General features: G+C 42.2%; 2 protein-coding genes across 2 annotated transcripts; one reads left to right on the forward strand and one right to left on the reverse strand.

Moving 5' to 3' along the window:
• Positions 1-413: 413 nt before the first annotated feature.
• On the reverse strand, positions 414-10,178 carry hspa9 (heat shock protein family A (Hsp70) member 9). Its single transcript, XM_005812776.2, has 16 exons — positions 9,849-10,178; positions 9,227-9,285; positions 9,025-9,112; positions 8,148-8,329; positions 7,945-8,069; positions 7,800-7,873; positions 4,992-5,098; positions 4,752-4,914; positions 4,069-4,161; positions 3,756-3,965; positions 2,746-2,973; positions 2,440-2,662; positions 2,032-2,126; positions 1,854-1,946; positions 1,306-1,446; positions 414-1,227 (listed from the first exon to the last, which is right to left on the reverse strand). Exons 1-16 carry the CDS (start codon positions 9,927-9,929, stop codon positions 1,147-1,149), a joined length of 2,043 nt encoding a protein of 680 aa, XP_005812833.1. The 5' UTR covers positions 9,930-10,178; the 3' UTR covers positions 414-1,146.
• A 1,290-nt stretch (positions 10,179-11,468) lies between these two features.
• On the forward strand, positions 11,469-19,909 carry LOC102236194 (ras-related protein Rab-33B-like). The gene is made up of 7 exons (XM_005812777.2): positions 11,469-11,627; positions 11,717-11,886; positions 12,211-12,278; positions 13,547-13,651; positions 13,749-13,853; positions 14,981-16,125; positions 17,354-19,909. Exons 6-7 carry the CDS (start codon positions 15,898-15,900, stop codon positions 17,846-17,848), a joined length of 723 nt encoding a protein of 240 aa, XP_005812834.1. The 5' UTR covers positions 11,469-11,627; positions 11,717-11,886; positions 12,211-12,278; positions 13,547-13,651; positions 13,749-13,853; positions 14,981-15,897; the 3' UTR covers positions 17,849-19,909.
• Positions 19,910-20,230: the final 321 nt, after the last annotated feature.

Below are 20,230 nucleotides of genomic sequence, written 5' to 3' on the forward strand. Positions count from 1 at the left end.
GTAAGTTGTTTGATTGGCAGCAATAAGACCCACCTCCTGGCTCTGATTGGTTGTTTCTGACTGGGAGCGCTGTATGTCTTCAGATGGCAACAGTAGCACTCAGAGGAGGAGGATCTCGTCACAGATTGTCTCATACATACTGTCACAACATGGTGAGTTTGAACAAATATGTAAACATCTTTTAAAAAATGTTTTATAAAAAAACAACTTTTTTTTATAAAACATTCATACATATTTAATACTCAACTCTGAAGGGACCACAGTTTCCGTTGAAGTGGATTTCAATCCACACATTCACCAATACAGTAGAGGCCTAGTGCAAGTACATTTCTCCAGCTTGAACATCCCATAAAGCAGCACTGAGTATTAACACAAGTCAACTTCACCAGTAACTCACTGAACACAGCAGCCAGTCAGGTTTTCATTTTTTATTAGAAAAGACTGCAACAGTTACTGTGACCCTTCAGTTTCTCAGCAGCACCACATCTATCATCCAGCATGGCCTGGCTCAGAGGCAGCATCGCCTCTGGCTGGGAACAGACGCAGCTGGATCCATGTTTCCTCATCCTCACAGAGTGGGAGGTCTGACTGTACTGCCTGCTTCCAGCATCCAGTCACCTTACTGTGGTTTATAACGTTATCTACACAGGCTTCTCATCTACTCACAACCAATGAGAGAGGAGATCCTCACACAGACCGTCCCATTATGTAGAAGGGCCAGCTGATCACTGAGAGGTGAGAACATTCAAAGAGCAAAAAATGAACTGAAGATTTGATTCTGCTCCCACCTGTGTTGAGGACAAGTGGGAGCAACACCCGAGTTCAGCGCATGATTCTCTGATGACCAGCAGATGCTAAACACTGGGTGGAGTTAGGCCTGTGATCACAGAGGAGGCTGAGGAGATCAGCTGATGTGCCTCAGAGGAGGCGAAATAATCTAATGTCAATTAAGGGCTTTGTAAAAATAACAGAACATTGTACAGACAGTTAAATTACAAACATATAGGGTGTTGCTGGGCATGGGAGCATATATCGACATGAATCTATTTTACTGCAAAAACACAGTAGAATATTCTTTCACATGGAGGAATAACTCAGGTGAAGCACCTGAGCACAAAGTCCTTTGCTGTCATGGAGACAGCAAGTTTACTGCTGGCCCTCTTTCTTCTCCCCCTCTGAGCCACTGCTGCTGCTGCTGCCACTGCTGCTGTCCCGCTCAGCTGCCATCTGCAAACACCAACATGGAGTCAACGCTCTGCTCATCAGACAAACTGAGGCCAGACTCACTGTGAACGACCTTCCTACCTTCTTGTAGGCCATTTCAAAGAGTTTCAGAGACGCCTGCTGCAGGTTGTTTGCTGCCTGTTTGATGTTCTCTCCAGTCTCTGTGTCCTTATTGGCCAGGAGGTCTCGAACCTTGGTGATCTCCTCCTTCAGCTTGGTGCACTGAGGACACACAGCAGAGTCATCACTGAGGAAAATGTCCTCTCAGTTTCAGGTTTTGCCTCATAATAGCTTAAAAACAAACAGGTGTGCAGTGGAGGAAAGGTCATGCCACCAGTTAGGCAGTATTTGATTTTTAAACAAAAATCTAATCGACTATTATCAATCGACTGATAGGAAACGCTTATATCAAGATACATTTTCAGCCATGTTATCCAGCCCTGCTAGCACGAATGTGTCAGAAATGAGTTACAGGTAGTTTGAAGCATAGACTTAATAAATGTATTTAACTATGTCTTTTTACTCAATCACAGTGCAAACTTCCAGGATTTTTCCCAGTAGAATCTCTAAGCAAACTCTCATGACATAAAGCCATATGTCTAAGACTACAGAAAATGTTTCAGCTGTACCTCATCAGCAGGAAGCTGATCTTTGAACTCCTCCATCTTGGATTCTGTGTCATGGATGATGCCCTCAGCTGTGTTGACGGCCTCCACTCGTTCCTGCAGTAACAGCACAGTTACCAGTGAGATGAAGAGAAAGCAGTCTGTACACCTGGAGGACATGTTGACGTCTAGACAGCCTCACCTTCCTCCTCCGGTCCTCCTCGGCGTACCGCTCAGCGTTCTTGATCATGTTCTCGATGTCGTCCTTACTGAGACCTCCTGATGACTGGATCACAACTGAAGGAACAAGTCAGGCAGAGGTCAGGATCCTCACCAAGCAGCACAAGGATTAAAACCTTCCAACTTCAGCACAGGAAACTCAAATATGAATTCAGATGCTCAGTCAAAACTGAGTAGAACCACCTGCATTTACAGTAGTAGATCAGCTGGTTTATGCCTATCACCTTTGTACCTGTTCAGCATCAACAGTCTCCGCCCATTTTCTTTCCAATTTATGTCTGGACTTTGACTGGGACATTCTTTGATGTTCCCAGTAAGCTGCATTAAAGCTGAGTGGCTCTATGGACTCCTCCAGTCAGGCCGTACTCACTCTGCTGCTCGCGGCCCGTGCCCTTATCCTTGGCTGATACGTGGACGATGCCGTTGGCGTCGATGTCGAAGGTGACTTCGATCTGAGGGACTCCGCGGGGGGCTGGAGGGATCCCCACCAGGGTGAACTGACCCAGCACCTTGTTATCTGCTGCCATCTCTCTCTCCCCCTGACACACTTTGATCTCCACCTGAGTCTGGCCATCAGCTGCTGTGGAGAACACCTGCGGAGGACGCAGACAGAACAGAGACACTGCAGTGGGTTCTGTGGTGAACCGGGCCGGGCCAGTGGTGCTGCTCCACCTACCTGGCTCTTCTTGGTGGGGATGGTGGTGTTTCTGTTGATGAGCTTAGTGAAGACGCCTCCCAGGGTCTCGATGCCCAGTGACAATGGAGTCACGTCCAGGAGGAGCACGTCGGTGACATCACCGGCTAGAACTCCACCCTGAATGGCTGCTCCTATGGCGACGGCCTCGTCAGGGTTGACCGACTTGCTCGGGGCTCGGCCGAACAGGTCCTGAACGGTCTGCTGGACCTGCACACACAGAGAGCCACAGGGTCACTGTCAGCATGACAGCTTTACTGTTACATTTCTGATGCATCCCACTGTGTAACACCCCTCCTGGCCAGCAGGTGTCACAATTCTTTCAATCTATTGTGCTCACTTGAACAGGTTAGGCTAGGTAAAAAACATGTTCACATTTTTTGCACAGAATAATTCTTAGCAGAGATTTTAGACTGCTCAGTTGTGCTTATTTCTTTTCAGAGTAAGCTCTGTCACTCTAAAACCCAATAAGCAGGCCACGCCCCCAACTCAATGTTTACACTCGCAAGTGAAAATGGCTGCAAACAGATGCACAAGTATACAATTATAAATATTTGAATAGCATTAGTAGAGCCTCCTGCACAACAAACAACACTGCAGCAAGATGTTTCTGGATGGTAAGTCAACAACAAAACACTTGTCTTTTCCAACAGCCATTGTACAACGCATACAGCAGTAAAACCTGCTGACCAAACCTCCTGGAGCTCCACTTGGGTTGATGGGTAACAGCACAGTGTGACTCAATAATTGGGAGGTTTTTGAAATGGCTCGTTTTTCCAGACAACAAAAAAACAACCTTATTGAACAGGTTGAGTGTTTTCAGAAGCAGTAGAAATCCAAATCGAAGTACGTAAATGTGCAAAAAGAAAATTTTCCATAGTAGGTCTCCTTTAATGTGCTGCTCAGTTCTCCCAGCAAAACTAGTTTCTCAGATAAATCTCAACCAGTCCTGAACAGGTTCAGCTGAACAATCACAGGAATCCTGTTAATACCTTGGGCATGCGGGTCATGCCTCCCACCAGCAGCACTTCTCCGATGTCTCCCTTGGACACCTCGGCATCCTGCATGGCCTTCTGGCAGGGGGCCACGGTGCGGCGAATCAGGTCGGCCACAATGCCCTCGAACTGAGAGCGGGTCAGCTTCATGTTCAGGTGTTTGGGTCCAGAGGCATCCATGGTCAGGTAGGGGAGGTTGATGTCCGTCTGGGGAGCAGAGGGACACGTCAGAGGACGGTGTGTGTGTGTGTGTGTGTGTGTGTGGAGGGATGGTCTGCAGGAGCTAATGACACTAAAACACACTTCCTACCTGCAGAGAAGAGGACAGCTCACACTTTGCCTTCTCTGCAGCCTCTCTGACCCGCTGCAGCGCCATGTTGTCCTTCATCAGGTCCACACCAGACTGGAGAGACAGACAGAGTCAATAAAAGCCTCCAGAAGGAAGAAAGCAGTGTGTCACAATGCTCACCAACACCCCTGTGATTTTTGCGATGTGGAAAACAAGGATGGAATTATAAAATTTAATAAACAAAATGGAACCAACAATAAAATGTGGAATTTCATTTAATTAGTGGATTTCCGCACGCCCAAGTTAACAAGAAGGATTTACAGTAGTTCCTATGGAAGCGAGTACAAGCTTTTACTTTTTATAGTTTTTATTATGCAACATACGTATATTTTGGTGTTGAGTTGAACTCTAAAGCATTTTCAAAAGGGAGACTCTCTTTTGTTAAAAACAAGATACTTGGTTTTGAACATAATGTTTGAGTTCTCAAAAAAAGAGTAGGAAACAAAAATTAATGTTCTGTGAATCCCAGCACTTTGTGACATTTGTGAAACAGAAAAACAGAAACGTTGACCTCAAGTTAGTGATCTGTTAATTTTTTTCATTCAGAACATGATTACATACTTTCTGGGGTAATAAATATGGATAAAACAAAACACGTGGAATTTGGGAACATGATCAAATGGCTTTCATAGAACTCAATTCACCTCTCTCTTGAACTCCTTCACGATGTGTTTGAGGAGGTGCTGGTCGAAGTCTTCTCCACCCAGGAAAGTGTCTCCGTTGGTGGATTTCACCTCAAAAACTCCCTTCTGGATCTCCAGGACAGATATATCAAAGGTTCCACCACCCAGATCATACACAGCGATACTGGAAGAGCAGCAGAGGTGTCAGTTAACCTCAGGTGAGCAGCATCAAACATCAGAATCCCTCAGACTGTTCCTCACATCTTGTCCTGGGTTTTGTCTAGGCCGTAGGCCAGAGCAGCAGCTGTCGGCTCGTTGATCACACGCAGGACGTTCAGACCGGCGATCTGACCAGCGTCTTTGGTGGCCTGAGGACAGACAAGTGAAGCTCAGTTCATCCTGACAGCAGCCAGAGGAGATCTGGTCTGAGTCATCTCAAACCAGAAGAAACTCTGGCCAATTAAAACCTGACAGAACTCATATGTTTATTTAATTTCCAGTAGCTGAACAAACGACTCACTGTCTGGGGTCATTTGATGGAATAAACACTAAGCAGACACAGTTGCACTGTTTATCACATCTGTTACATGAGTTGGGATTGTTCTATATTTAAATTTTTGGGTTGAGGCATTGGTTGCTCCAACAACTGGGAGCAGCTGATTGGCATCACTAAAACTCAAAGGATATCTGAACTATGACCCCCAGAAGGAGCTGAAAAGAGCAGAGAGAGGAGGAAGTTCAAATCCCAGATTGCACTGGAATTTGCTCATCTGTACTTTAGGAGCAGCAAAAACAAATGTAGAGGATTAGCAGAGCTGCCAACAACTGATGATGTCATCCAAGGAATATCATGTTGCCTGGACAATTTGCCAGTCAGTAGATCTGAATGCTAAAACTGGCCTCTTCATATCTGTTGCAAGACTGACTGCTACTGGAGCTCTTTCAGTATCACCATCCACAACAACTCTTTGAAGACACTTGGATGGTATGAGTTATAACATTTAATTTCCCTTTGGGATAAATAAAGTCTTTTTGATTCTGAATGTCATAGTTTACATTTTCCTGATTATTACTGAGGTGAAACACAGAATTTCTCTTCTTTTGTAATATAAGAAAGCAACAGACACATTTGCTCCTTCAATGGAACCAAAGCAGGAAATTGTTAACTTTTACAAGCTAATGTGGAAAAAGTGAATGTCTCCACCAAATATTTTACAATTAAATTGAAAGCAACAACAGATCATTAGTGAATATCCAGTTCCTGCATAAAGAGGCTAACTTCATGATCAGAACAAACACACAGTCTTGTTTTCAGTCCCGAGCAGCCTTTCCCTTTTCTGAATCCAGTGACCCAGTTCGCTCATGGTTAGAAGTAGGCCTGTCACGATAGCAAATTTTGCTGAGCGATTAATTGTCTCAAAAATTATTGCGATAAACGATAATATTGTTTGAAGACCTTTTTACACTGATTTAATGGAAATGACATAATAATGCATGCGATTTCTTGCCAAAGATAGATACACTTTATTTTCAAAAGAACACTAAACACTGGAACTGATCAACAAAATAAACAAAACAACCAAAAACAAAAATAAAATGGTCTCCATTAACAAAAAACGCACTTGAAAACAAAAACTAAACAACATAAAGTAAAAGTGGAAATAAATACTGCATTCAACCAAAAGAGTGCAGATTATGAAGTCTGTATATTATGTTGCCCTTCAGTAATAATTAGATTTAAATAGAGAAAATGGGCACATCGACTACCTGATGCAATAATTCACACTACATGATTTTTTGCTCCTATTTTTCCCCTTACAACAATCTTAGAACTTTGGTCTTTCTAAGATTGTGTGGTGTGTTACGGTAGATCGTCGTTGCCGCTCCGATCTAAATCAGGGGTTTTCCCCGACTGGGAACTTAACGCAGCCTGTTGAATGTGACAGGTAGCCAATCAGAAAGCGCGAATTCTCCTCCGCACTTTCTGAGGGGAAATTACGTCGGGGAATCTCAAACAGCTGACACGGTGCAACCCGAAGTCCAGCGGACATTGGGGATGATATGTGGAAACAACATTAAAACCTTTTAAGGTCGACGCCCGCCCTGTGGCGGGCATGACGTCATGTTTCTGTGTGTGTTTTTTGCTCCAATGTGATAATAAATTTTGTCAAAATGAAACAAACACTGTAAAATCACAAAGTTTAGGATGTTCTGAAAATAATGATACCAAACAAGGTAAGGTAAATAGTTTTTATGGTGGAAATATAAGGGTAAATTCAAAATTAGACCAAAACGGCCATTTAGACCCAAGACTCCAAAGGGTTAATGTTTATTCAACATGCAAAGAATATAGAAATGACAAGAGGAGGAGTTGGAGCGAAATTGCTACTGCAGTTGATAAACCCGGTAACTTTTCAGCTGTTCTTCGTTAACGTGACATAAATGGGTTCTAATGATTTTCATTCAGTCAGGACTTTACGCTGACACTAGCCACATGCATTGCAGGTAGATTGTAGTAAAGCATTGATTAATGCCTGGTTTTAAAATTAGTTAACTGAACTTGTAGCCATTATTTTGTGCCCATTGTTGGACACCACACGGCAGGAACGAACCCGATCGAACCATTATACCTAGGATTTCTGTCGGCTAACGTGTGGTCTGTCAGGTTTTAAAAATGAGCCGACAATCAGCCGACAGCTCTAAGATCGTGTAGTCTGCGCTGGGCTTTACAGTAAGGAAATGAGGAAGGGAGGAGTCAGTGGAGAGCACCGGAGTTGAGCCTTTTTTTCCATTCAGTGTCATTAACAGAAAGACAAAAAGGCCGGAAGAGACGATAATGCCGATAATTAAAATGACGTCGATAGTTTTAATTTATCGTACGATTAATCGATTAATCGATTTATCGTTTATCGCGACAGGCCTAGTTAGAAGCAATATGTTCAGTAGGCAGAGCCAGAAGCTGAGGTGCCTATTAGAAACTGAGCATCATCAAATCAAAGCTGAAGCCCAAACAGCCCAACAGGGGATTAATAAAAGAGCAGTGTGTGTGTGTGTGTGTGTATGTGGTACCTGTCTCTGAGAGTCGTTGAAGTAAGCTGGAACAGTGATGACGGCATTCTTCACGTTGCTGCCCAGGTAGTTCTCTGAAACACAATCAGAATCAGATCACCATCCTCTGCTCCCTCACAGAACTGGCGTTCCCCTGGCAACATACCTGCCGTCTCCTTCATCTTTATCAGGACAAAGGCTCCCACCTGGCTAGGGGAGTACATTTTCCCATGAGCCTCCACCCAAGCATCCCCATTAGAGGCCCGGACGATCTTGAAGGGGACATTCTTTCTGAGGACGGAGGGAAGCAGAACATTAACATTTTGTGTGTTCAGGGATCGAGCTGCACTCCTCTGGAGAGTCACTCACATGTCCTTCTGGACCTCAGCGTCGTCAAAGCGCCGGCCAATCAGCCGCTTGGTGGCGTACAGCGTGTTCTTAGGGTTTGTGACAGCCTGGCGCTTAGCAGGCATGCCCACCAGTCGCTCCCCCTCCGCTGTGAAGGCCACGACTGACGGGGTGGTCCTTGCGCCCTCTGCATTCTCCAACACCTGCAGGAGGAGGAGGAACTCTTCAGGGTGGGTTTGTTTTTTTCCAAAAACAGTTAATATGCTACAGAGGAGATGGAAACATGTTTGCCAAATAGTTAAATGCATCAAATCTCCCCCAGCCAACTGGTCAATCTGTGCCTTAAAAGAGGCACAAAACTCAAAACATATTTAAGCAAACTTCCAGTTCAGAGGAGAGAACTCTCCGTTTTTCTGAGATGTGGTCCATGCTAGTTTGAAACCTCTACTTCCTGTTTAATACAGCCAGTAACATCAGCATCTAATGAAAGTATGCCTTGTGTAGCCTGGTTGATTCGCTCCAAGCCAGTAGATGGAAACATGCCTAGTTTGTGACATTTTTGGAGTTTGCTCAAAATTTGCACGATAATTGGATGTAAACAAAACTACTGAACGCCAATTTACTGCTCTTTCAACAAATAAATATTTCAAATGACATATGTTCAATAGGAAACAAAATGACCTACTAGGACAAAAAATAGATTAAATCAATGCTTGACACATAAATACCTCTGTATAAACATGATTTGACACTAACAAATTATGTTTAATAATTTACCTATTCCAATGTGTATCAAAAAGATCCAATGAAAAGAAAAATAAAGTAGATATGCTGACCAACTTTAAGACAGCAGTTCTGTTTAAAGCCAGTGTTTCCACATTCCTGAGCTAATCCTCACCTTGGCCTGTTTCCCCTCCATGACAGCAACACAGGAGTTGGTGGTTCCCAGGTCAATGCCAATCACTGACCCCTTGATGGCTTCCGACCTGCAGCACAAACACATTTCACACCAGGAAGTGATGAGTTTGTGTTTCACACTGTGTAGCTGGCTTTGAATATGGCTAACTTTCACTCAGCAGTATGATGGCGTTTCCACTCACGCATAGTCTCTTCTGGACAGAGCTCTGATTGCATCCGACTGGAACCCACTCCAACATGCCTGAGAACACAAAATTACAAAATGACTCATAACTCACTGAAATTACAACGAGGACCGGTCGATATTAACATGTTAAACCAGTTGAAGCCAGAAGATTTTCAGGCCTCTTTTCAGCGGTGTAACAGCATGAAGGGGGTGAGCAGACTCATGAAGGTCACACAACCATTTACCAACCGCTTGGAAAAACCTTGTCAGCAAATTTGCCCGTTTACAAAGTTCGAAGACGAATGAACAACCTGAGAATGTGTGAATTTTAACTTTGCTTAATTTGTTCACGTAATAACGTCTTAAGTTCACGCGTGACAGTTTTGACGCATCTTCTCGTGATGAGGTAGGAGGCAAACTGAAGAGCACGAGCAGCTCAGCATCACCCAGCAGATGTTCAACAACCCAGCAAATGTCACGAGCCACTTCGGTCAACCTCAAAGGCTTTTCACTGAACTGCGAGGTGGCCTCAAGGCACCACTACTAGCATGCTGTGCTAGCGGCTAGCTGACAGGGTGTCATGCCGGAATGAGCACAGAGCGTGTGTAAATGTAGTAATAAAATGGTTGACCTCTTACCTTCTTCACCAAAGACGACACATTTCGAGAGCAGTTCTTGGTTGGCAAAGACCTTGAAACGCTCCTTGCGACACTCAACATTTTTGACAAGCCGGCTAACGAGCTAACTAAAGCTGTTTCCAAACGAGCAAACAAAAAAGCAGCGCGACCTGAGAGCAGCTTAACTGTGGAGATAGAGCTGCAGAAGTGTCCTCTGTCAGTGTCCAGGCGGAAAGAAGCTCCAACTCAGGCCCGTTCTGACTACTTGTGTCGGATCTGCAACAGCAAAGAAAGTGCGAAGACGCTTCTGGAATGATCTAACACATGTTGCACCAGACACCACCGAAGGACCCCGAATTAGGCTGTATAGATACTGCCTGAAAAATTGTATTGAATGATAAAATATTCTACGGCCGCTCATGAATACTATGCATATGTATACCAGACGGTATAAACTGAACAACAATTGTGAAACAATTATCGAGAGCATACAGTTTGTTATTTTTGTCCTTTTCTGTTTTTTTGTGAGTATGGCCGGAATGGGACAGACACAGGTAGTGGGGCATGTGAAGGTCATGATGTAACAAATACGCGAAGGTTTCACGTGCGTTACATCAGTGATGCTGAATGAATTTATATGTTGTGTCATAATCCATCCATTCCAGCGCCAATACACACTATTACGATTTTATGTGGCTGTTTTTTTTTATTGTTATTCCCTATATATTCCACATGCTGGAACACATAGGAGTGATATAGATGAAGAAATGAATTATACCTGAAACTCACAGTTTAAACAGTAAACACAAATGCCAAGCTAAAGATTATTACATGCACAAATAATAATAAACCAAGAGGTAAACACACTGATCTAAGTATCAAAGCTTTGTGTTCATTACCCTTGAAAGTTTTTTTTTCGTTTCTTTGCATTTTGTCCGAACCAGAAACATAAGATTTAAGCGTTGGGATTTTATGAGATACACTAATGCAAAACTTGTCATTCTTAGCCCCAAAGCTAATGTGTCATTGTGCTTTTTTTTTCATTTTTGTGATATAAACAAATCAAATATAGGTGTTACATACACAGAAACCAAACACAATGTGCGAGAAAAGAAAAGAGTCCATTGCAGTCCACATGAGTAACAGAGTGTGTTTGGTTGATGTGGTAAAGGAAGAAATATAATAATAATAATAACAACAACAACAATAATAAAGCATTATATAACAAAGGAAAAAATACACAAGTCCTTAATTACATTACTGATCACAATAAAATGCTACTAAAAACTGATAACAATAATAACAATATTAGCAATAATAAATTGACACTCTCTGCCCCTGAGTGAGCAACAAAAATATGTCATTATGTTTAATTTCATTTTAAAAATCAAAACAAGGACTATTTGAATAGTCCGGGGTTAAAAGGACAAGAAAAAAAATTATTGAAACTCATTCAAAGCAGCCTTTGCTGTTCAAACACTGACCCTGATAAGAAAACCTGTTAGCAGAAATGTTACTTGCCCCATAAAGATTGACCAACATATTTTTCCAGAATTGCTCAGTTCTGGAGTGAACCTCGTATCAAACAACACAGCAAACAATGGACAGTGTGTGTGCTGCCTATAAATGTCAGGAGTTCCAGCTGCTCCAGAGCAAAGCGTCGACTTGCTGCTGTCCACCATGACTGTGACACATTTGGCCGTCGTCCTTGTTTCCCTGCTGTCCTTCAGCGCCACAGCACCAGCAGAAGACGAATGCAGCCAGATGACCAGAACTCTGACAGCTGAACAGATTGACCAGGTACAGATTAGAATCCACCAGACCTTTGTCTTCCTGCGCTAGGTGTAAAATAACAGAGCAGCTATAATGTGATTATTTGCTTTGATCAGATCCTGGGCCGTTGAATCTTCATTGAGGGGACAGTTAAAAATGACTTCTTTGGCCCTGTGCTGGACCACATTGAAAGCATGTGGATGGTGCTGAACAGAACAGCAGACAACCAGACCCTGATGTTAAACCAGGCAAACCGCCTGGCTGCAGAGCAGCAGCCTGAACCAATGTAAGGAAACATTGTTTTCTGTCTGCATGTCTTGTTTAGGCAGCAAATTAGACAACTTACTTCAGTCACATGCAGGGTCAACTGGAAAACACTACAGGTAGAAAACTCTCCTTTATTGGTTCCTAAATAAGCCTGGATTACACAATCAATAGGTGTGTTTAGGAAGCAGCCTTTAACACACATCCAGTAATTCTTCTTATTCTACAAAAACATTTATTCTAGAGCTTCTTATGCAGTTTTCTGTTGCATACGATTCACTTTGTGGTCAACCATAACACATTTTCCCACAAGTATAACTAATTTATTTATTTTTCCTTATTTTAGGAATGGACAATGTTTCCAAAGCGCAGTGAATGTTACCCTGGTCAGAGGCAAAGACTTGGAGTTTCACAGTAAGCTTTGACATGGCAGAATACTTTCAAGAAACTCTGACCCTATTAATAGCCATTTATTTATTCATTTTTTACTTTTTGTAATGTTACAGCCAGAAACTTCAATGTATTTAATTAGGATTTTATTATTGCTTGTCTTGTGTTGCTTGATCGAGACGAGCAACACAGTTCAAGTTCAGTCAGAGTGGATGGAGATCCCACAGATCAGTGTCTGGACTTTGAGTGGGCCGTTCTGGAATATAGTTTGATCCAAGTTACCCATCAAATCACTTGCTTCAGGCTCAGTGTAGCTGTGAATCTCTGCCTTAGTCTCTAACGAGTTTTCTTCCAGGCTTGTCCTGGATTTGTCTTCCATCTCCCTACCAACTCTGGTCAGCTTCCCAGTCCCTGATGATACATCACACACATACTGTATATATGTATGTGTTTGTGAAAAGGACCGATTTGATCTAATCTGATCAAAGAACTTTCTTTCATTCGCATCTCAGGAAGGAGAACTGGAAATAAAGATGCATTTTCTGAATTTTTAATATTACAAACTTGTAAAATCACATGATAGGGATGCATTGATCTACTGTTTTTACTTCAATACAGATATCAGAGGTTTAGTATCAGTCAATACTGATCTGATACAGAAAAACAGCTAATTTGACTTAAAATAATTTGCTTTTTTAAACACAGACATAAATGTACTGAACTACAAATGCATTTTCTAACTCTGCAGCACATTTAAATCCACCAATAGCTTCACAAGTTTGGTCAAACATGTAAAAACAACTTGAATTTGTTCAGTCAGTGCAATTAGGAGTAGAACAGGTAATGGAAGATAAATAATAAAGAATCTGAAACTGACAAAAACAGCAGACAGTGGTCACACATGTAAATTAACTTTGACAGACTTTCTTTCTAATGGTTCAGAAAGTGAAAAGAGAAATTATAACCTCAATGTGCAATGTTTACAGAGCACAAAGCATAGAATTAGACTGAATAATTCACCAATACCCAATCTAGGAATTTTTGTCCATATCAAGACATGTACAGATTAATATGGGATCGGTGCGTCTCTAGTAATGAGATGCTCTTTTACACAAAATCTTTGTTGTCTTAATGTGAAATATGGAAAAGTTCAAGGTGTATGAATAATAATTTTTGATGATACTGTAAGTGCAAATGTCACAAGACATTACTACAAGTAAAAACTGTGTAAAATATTAACACGTTCTCAATGTAGAGAAATCTAACTGACACTGTGTGTTTTTGCTGTGCAGTCCCAGCTGCTGCATCCTATCACAGGTTCTTGCACACCTGCTCTGACTGCCTGCTCATGCACACCTACAACAACGAAAACCATTTCCAGATGTTCTACCTGTTTGGTATGTATGACCCACGGTGAGCGGGGTGACGCCCTGCAGCGGGGGGCTGTTGTCCAGTCACTGTGGTTATCTTGTTCATTATTGCTGACCTCTGCAGGCAGGAATACAACGGTGGCAGCCTCTGATTTGAACGTCTTCAGGAAACAAGCTGAATGCCTCCGGTTTCCTCTGCCATCAAAGTTTCAGTACGACACCAGCAAAGGTGAGAGTCTGGCATGTCAACCCGGGATATGAAATAACACGATGCCATCAGGTTAAAAAGAACAAGCCACGTTTCTGTTTTTGCTTCTTTTTTTTGCCAGACATAAATATCAGACAAGGTTAACCTGATTGAACACAAAATGCAGTTTTCGAATGCTAATTTGATTTATTAGGGGTTAAAAAAAAACAACAAAACAACAACTTGTGAATTTTAAAAATGTAATTGTCTTCCTTGTTACATCACGAACCAACTATGAATAATCACATTTACATGGCTCACAGTCTCACTGGGTGTACTGGGACCCAATTACTGTCAGAACTGTAAAATCAATAAATTATTTACATAGAACCTGTCTGACAACATGAAGAAAGAGAAATTATTTTAATGTGGAGCTAAAAACCCAAGAGCAGAAGAAAAGCACAGTAATTGACATCTACCAGACTGATGACAGGTTCAGATTTCAGTTTTGGGACACCAGAAGGAAACCCACTATTCATGAGTGGAGCGAACATAAAGCAGCACTCAGCCTGCTCATGTCCATCCCGCAGAAATGATTTCAAGTGTACATTGATGACTGATCCAGGAGTTCACAAAAGAACCCAGAACATTTAAAGCACTGAAGGCCTCACCTTCAAGGTTCAAGGTAAAAAAGAAAGAGTGAGCAAAAGTGACCTCGGTGTTAGGGTTCCAATGCTAAAAACACTGCTGAAAAATTTAGGACAAATCTTAGTGACCGGCTTTTCCCAAAAGCCAAGACTTCTGGGAAACTATTCTGTGGACTGACAAGAAAAAAGGGAACCTTTTGGAAAGGTGTGTGATGTTGTGGTATTTGGTGTAATATTGTTAAGAGCATTTAAGAAAGGATAAATTTATCCCTGGACAAAATGCAATAATATTTTACATATTATTGCATATTTAAAATATGCATTTTGTGTTTTTATGCAACTGTTTGTTCAACTGAAACATTTTGGAAATACTTTAGTATTCTGCACTACCTCCCTTTGTCAACCTAATGCATTTTTACTTCCACGTTTTAAGAAAAAAATTCAATGTTTTCATGATGTTGACATTAGCTGAGCATTAAAACTCTTCATCTTGACTAGATGCATTCTTTCTTTTCTCCACAGAACTCTGTCCAGCGTAGAGGATGGAGCAACAGAGCAGCTGCTGCTGATTAGTTTCCATGCACCGTCATTTTACTCACCTGATGTCTTCATCTTCTTAGCCCTCCCCTTGATTGAAACGGGATGCTTAGTAAATTCATCAAACACCTTTTAGCTGGACCATGCACTACTTATTTGCCAAATGTTTTTCTTTTTAAATCATTTAGTGAACTATAAAAATACAAGACGCTGTAACGGCCACATAGTTGTACATTGTCAGAAGATCCTATTCATTTTATTATTTTATTTATTTTATCTATTTTAAAAAGCAAAGTTGTAAAACTTAAGAACTGTAACCCCTTTAATGTGTTTGAATGCTACCAACACGTTAATTTATTGTCAATAATGTCGGTACAAATCTCGCTTTTAAGCGACCTTTATAATATATGATTATGTTTTAAATCAAATAAAAAAAAAATAAGAAGAAGAACTTTATAATAAAACCAATGGTACACTTTACACCTTCAGTGGTCAGCGGGTCAGATTTGACCCGAACACCACATGCGCTAATGCCTTCTAACAAAAAAGGAGGGCGATTATGTATGGAGCTTAAGTTTCCAACAATTTTTACGCGACTATGAACGTCTCATAAATGTTATCTCGCGAGAAGAAAATCCCTTCGAGTGCAGTACGTGGCTTCACAGCTGGGCAGTGGAGGTTCAGGGGTGTTTTAGTTCGGAGGTGGAGACACAATGTTTACATTTACAGTATCCGTTCATAGATAACTACCAGCTGATATTTACACACCGTCCGAGTCAGGAAGTAAATGTGAGAGGCAGCCGTCTTCGAGAAAGCTCTTCAGCGTCCGCCTTTCTTCCTTTCCCCGGGGAGCGGCAGTGAAGGAGCCTCCGCCGGCGTGTGAGGTCACTGGTCGGCTCGACATGGCAGAGAGCGGCTCCGCGGCTGAATTGTCCGGCTCCCTGACGAGCTCGGCTCTTCCGCCACCCAGGACCCGGATCTTCAAAATCATCGTCATCGGGGACTCTGGCGTCGGGAAGACCTGTCTCACCTTCCGCTTCTGTGCGGGCAGGTTCCCCGAGAAGACCGAGGCCACGATCGGGGTGGACTTCAGGGAGAGGCTGGTGGAGATTGACGGAGAGAAAATCAAGGTGTGCACTGCGGCCTTTTAGACACAGAAACCGTCAGTCTGGTAAACATGACGGTGCAAGAAGCTGTTCTAGTGCTGCAGCCCGGAGAAATTCATTAATATAACAAATATCAAAAGCTAAAACTATAATGGGTTAAATGGGTTTCATTGCAAAAACAACGACTCCAACTGTGAATATTTATTTCGTCTCGTATAGAACCAAATATAAAGGAATATTCCTCCAATTTACAGAAGAGCTGATGTTTTCACCTTAAAACCACAAAACACACACAAAAAAATACTTTATTCATCCTAAAGGTAAATTAAATTACGTCATAACGCAATCAGTCATTGTGGATGGTGATGTTGTGGGCAGGAGGGATCTTAGCTAGCTGTCAGTCTTGCAGTCTGAAGCCTCTGACTGAAGACTGTTGCTATATGACTGTCCTGACATGCTAACAGCTCCACATCCAGGCAGCAGATGATATTAGACAGTAACATGACCTGGATGACACCATCAGCTGGTGGCGGAAACTCTGCTAATCCATCTCGTTTGCTTTTTATTTATTTCTGAACCTTTTTATAAGCAGGTCAGTTGATTGAGAACAAATTCTCATTTTCGACATGGACCTGTTCAGGAAACATTAAAACATCATACAGCAAAAGACCGAAAACTATCTTACCCATGGGGCTTTGCAGCGTTGGCTGGTTGGATACAGGCTGATGTGATTTGACTGATTGAATGTGGACAAGCTCTGCTGCTCTGGTGTAGTTAAAGGCCTCGATCTGATGGCCTGATGGAGGCTGTGTTGAACTGTTTGGTTGTAATGATTTACAGGACAGCATTGGTTTTCATCAGGGTCATCTAAGGTCATCCAGTGCAGTAAACATGGTCAGTAGTGGACTAACAATAACAGTATTTCACTGTGCCACGAGTCTTAATGATAGTAGTAATGCTAATAATTGATAATAAATAGATAATAAATAACATGTTCAATTAGTACTAACTACAGTTATCCACCTGTGATGTTTTGCTGTGCCATAAGTATAAATAATAGTAATGCTAATAATTGATAATGAATAAATAAGATGTTCAGTTAGTTGGAAGAAACAGAGGCTTCTTGAATGTTGCCTCTTCTCTGCTGCTTGTTATGATCCATCACTCCCAGTCCTGTGGAGGAAGCAGCAGAGCTACTAGAGTCTGGTTTAGTTCGTGTTAGCTAAATAACGAGGCCGCTCTGTCCCCCCAGATCCAGCTGTGGGACACTGCCGGCCAGGAGCGCTTCAGGAAGTCCATGGTGCAGCATTACTACCGCAACGTCCACGCCGTGGTGTTCGTCTACGACGTGACCAACGCCGCCAGCTTCCGCAGCCTCCCCGCCTGGATCGAGGAGTGCAAGCAGCACGCCCTGGGAACCGAGGTGCCCAGGATCCTGGTGGGGAACAAGTGCGACCTGCAGGACTCGGTCCAGGTGGGCACGGACGTAGCGCAGCAGTTTGCGGACGCTCACTCAATGCCGCTGTTCGAGACGTCCGCCAAGAGCCCCAACAGCCTGGGAGACGGGAGCTACCGCGACAGCGACCACGTCGAGGCCATCTTTATGACTGTGGCCCACAAGCTCAAGTCCCAGAAGCCTTTAGTGCTGAGCCAGCCAGCCGAGGGGTCGGGAAGCACCGTCACCCTGAGCGGAGGGAGGAATGACGACGGTGGCGGAGGCAGAGGGTGGAGCTGCAGCAGCTGCTGAGGACTCAAACTCCACTGGCTAGTGGACTCAAACTAGCCAGTTTGAGGACTCAAACTGGCTAGTCAAAACTCTGGAGGAGCAGTTCCTGGAGGACCTGCTCCTCCAGGTCTTGCTCCAGACCTGGAGCAAGGAGAGGAAAACTACAGAGCACTGATGAATACCACAGTGTGTTAGGGCCAATGTAGATAGAAAAAGAAAGGAAGAGTATATACAAAAACTCAGACATTTTGAGATTAATCTCAGAAATTTTCTAGAAGAAAATAAGGAAATTTTCTGAGGTTGGAAAGTTGAAGATTTGCTAGAAAAAATTCTAATGTTGCGATTACTCAGAAATTTGCTAGAAGAAACATGGAAGCTTCTCAGTTTGAAAAGTCAAAAGTTTGCTACAAAAATCTGAGAATTTTTTAATTAAAAGATGCAAATTTTCGACTTATAAAACTCAGAAATATCCATGTTTTTGTTCTAGAAAATGATGGAAATTTACTCCTGTTTTTCTCTGTCTACGATGGCCCTTGTACACGTTGTAGATGAACCATACTGCTTGTTTACATGATTTTCTTAATGCCATCACTTCACTCAGCTGTTTCCTGGTCAGATCATGTTGTCCAGATATGATCTGTTTCACTGCCAAATATCCTGTCCAACCCATTAGTACAGTGGTTCATAAACCTGCTCCATGCACTCCTGATGCATTCATGACCTCCTCTGCAGACCCTCACTGCTGCAGGAGCCTGTTACTCACCCATTCTTTTAATTCAGCTGTTTGGAAGCAAGGTGACACCTAAAGCATGCAGAGCTGAGGTAGTGGAGGATCTAATTTTCCCATAAAAACTCCCATATTTTAGCAGTAAATTCCAATCAAAGGTGCTTTATTTGGTTGTTGGAGACCAGACGTGATTGTAACAGAACCATCTCCACCTTAGTGAGCAGAGAAGAGACTCAGGAGGAGGAGGACCGGTCCAGGTAGGTCCACTCTGGTTGGCAGCATGGTTCGATGCCTTCAGGGCTCACCTCTGTTCTTTGGATTTTCCAGTTATGTCAGAGCATCTGAGTGAAACGTGAGTGAAATGGAAGACACTGAGCACAGAAGCTGATTAATCTTTATATATGGTGGTTTGGTATCCAAGGTGATTGTTTAATCAAACGAATTATCAACTGGACATTCAGCTGTTTTTGTTTTTGCATTGATTTTACCGTTCAGTGGCTTTATGTTGGTGTTGTTTTTTAGGAGAACAGTGAGCTTCATTAGAAACGAGCTGGGATGATGGTAGATTAAAAAACACAGAGATTAGCTGGAGCCTGGACTGCAGCGATGTGAATTCCTGGATTGGTTCTGAGCTCCTCCATAGTTGGCCCATAGTTGGGTCAGTATGAGCCTCTCAGTGTGATAAGAAATGAAGATTCAGCAGTTTCATTTAGGAGGATATTGATCATTTATCGGACCGATAGAGATATGTTAAAACATGACTAATATCAGCCAATCCCAATGTTAGTGCTGATATATTGTGCATTCCTACTTAATAAGAGTGATGAGTTGTGGCCCTTTAGATTTCACACCATGACTCTTACTTTGTTGCTACTTGAAATATTTCCAAACAGCCAAATTAGTCTTTCTTGGAACAGTAATGAAAACTTTGAAACTGTAACTTTTTTTTATTCTATGGTGTGTGTTGTTACTGGAAACCGGCCCACTGACACTGGGATGTCGGTGTTAGTGGAATGTGAGTGAAATGTTCACACCTGCTTTTGTAACGTCTCTGAACAAAATGATAAACAGGAAGGAGTGCGGTGCTGCTTTAGCTGCTGACCTAAAGGGATAATTCAGCTTTGAATTCTTATTCACTTCTATACAAAAAGACTTTATTCAGGGAATGAAATGTTTTCGTACCTCATATCACCAAGTATCTTTAGAGTCGCTGTGGATGCTGATGCCAGCTGCATCATTCAGCCTCATGGTGGTAATGACTTGAGACTGATATAACTGATATAAATAATATAATTTATTATTTAATGTATTATGTCCTAGATCAGTGGTTCTCAAACTTTTTTCAGTGATGTACCCCCTTAAAAATATATTTTTAGTCAAGTACCCCCTGACACAGGCAAAACATTTTTGGAATAAAAAAGAGGTACAGTGCTGTAAAATCACTGTCTGATTTATTAAAGCCAAACAACTTATATCAGTGAACCTGACAAATACATCCATATTACAAACATTGCATGGTTAAACAAAAAAGAAAAACAGAAAACGGTGACCACCAGGAAGGTATAAAACCAGTCAAAACTGAAATATGCAAAACGCTGCTAATTTATATTGGTCTCTGTAATGGTACAAAATTAATGCACTGAATAAATAATTCAGTGCATAATTCATAATTCAGT

This window comes from Xiphophorus maculatus, chromosome 23, assembly GCF_002775205.1.
Source record: "Xiphophorus maculatus strain JP 163 A chromosome 23, X_maculatus-5.0-male, whole genome shotgun sequence".
Taxonomy (NCBI): domain Eukaryota; kingdom Metazoa; phylum Chordata; class Actinopteri; order Cyprinodontiformes; family Poeciliidae; genus Xiphophorus; species Xiphophorus maculatus.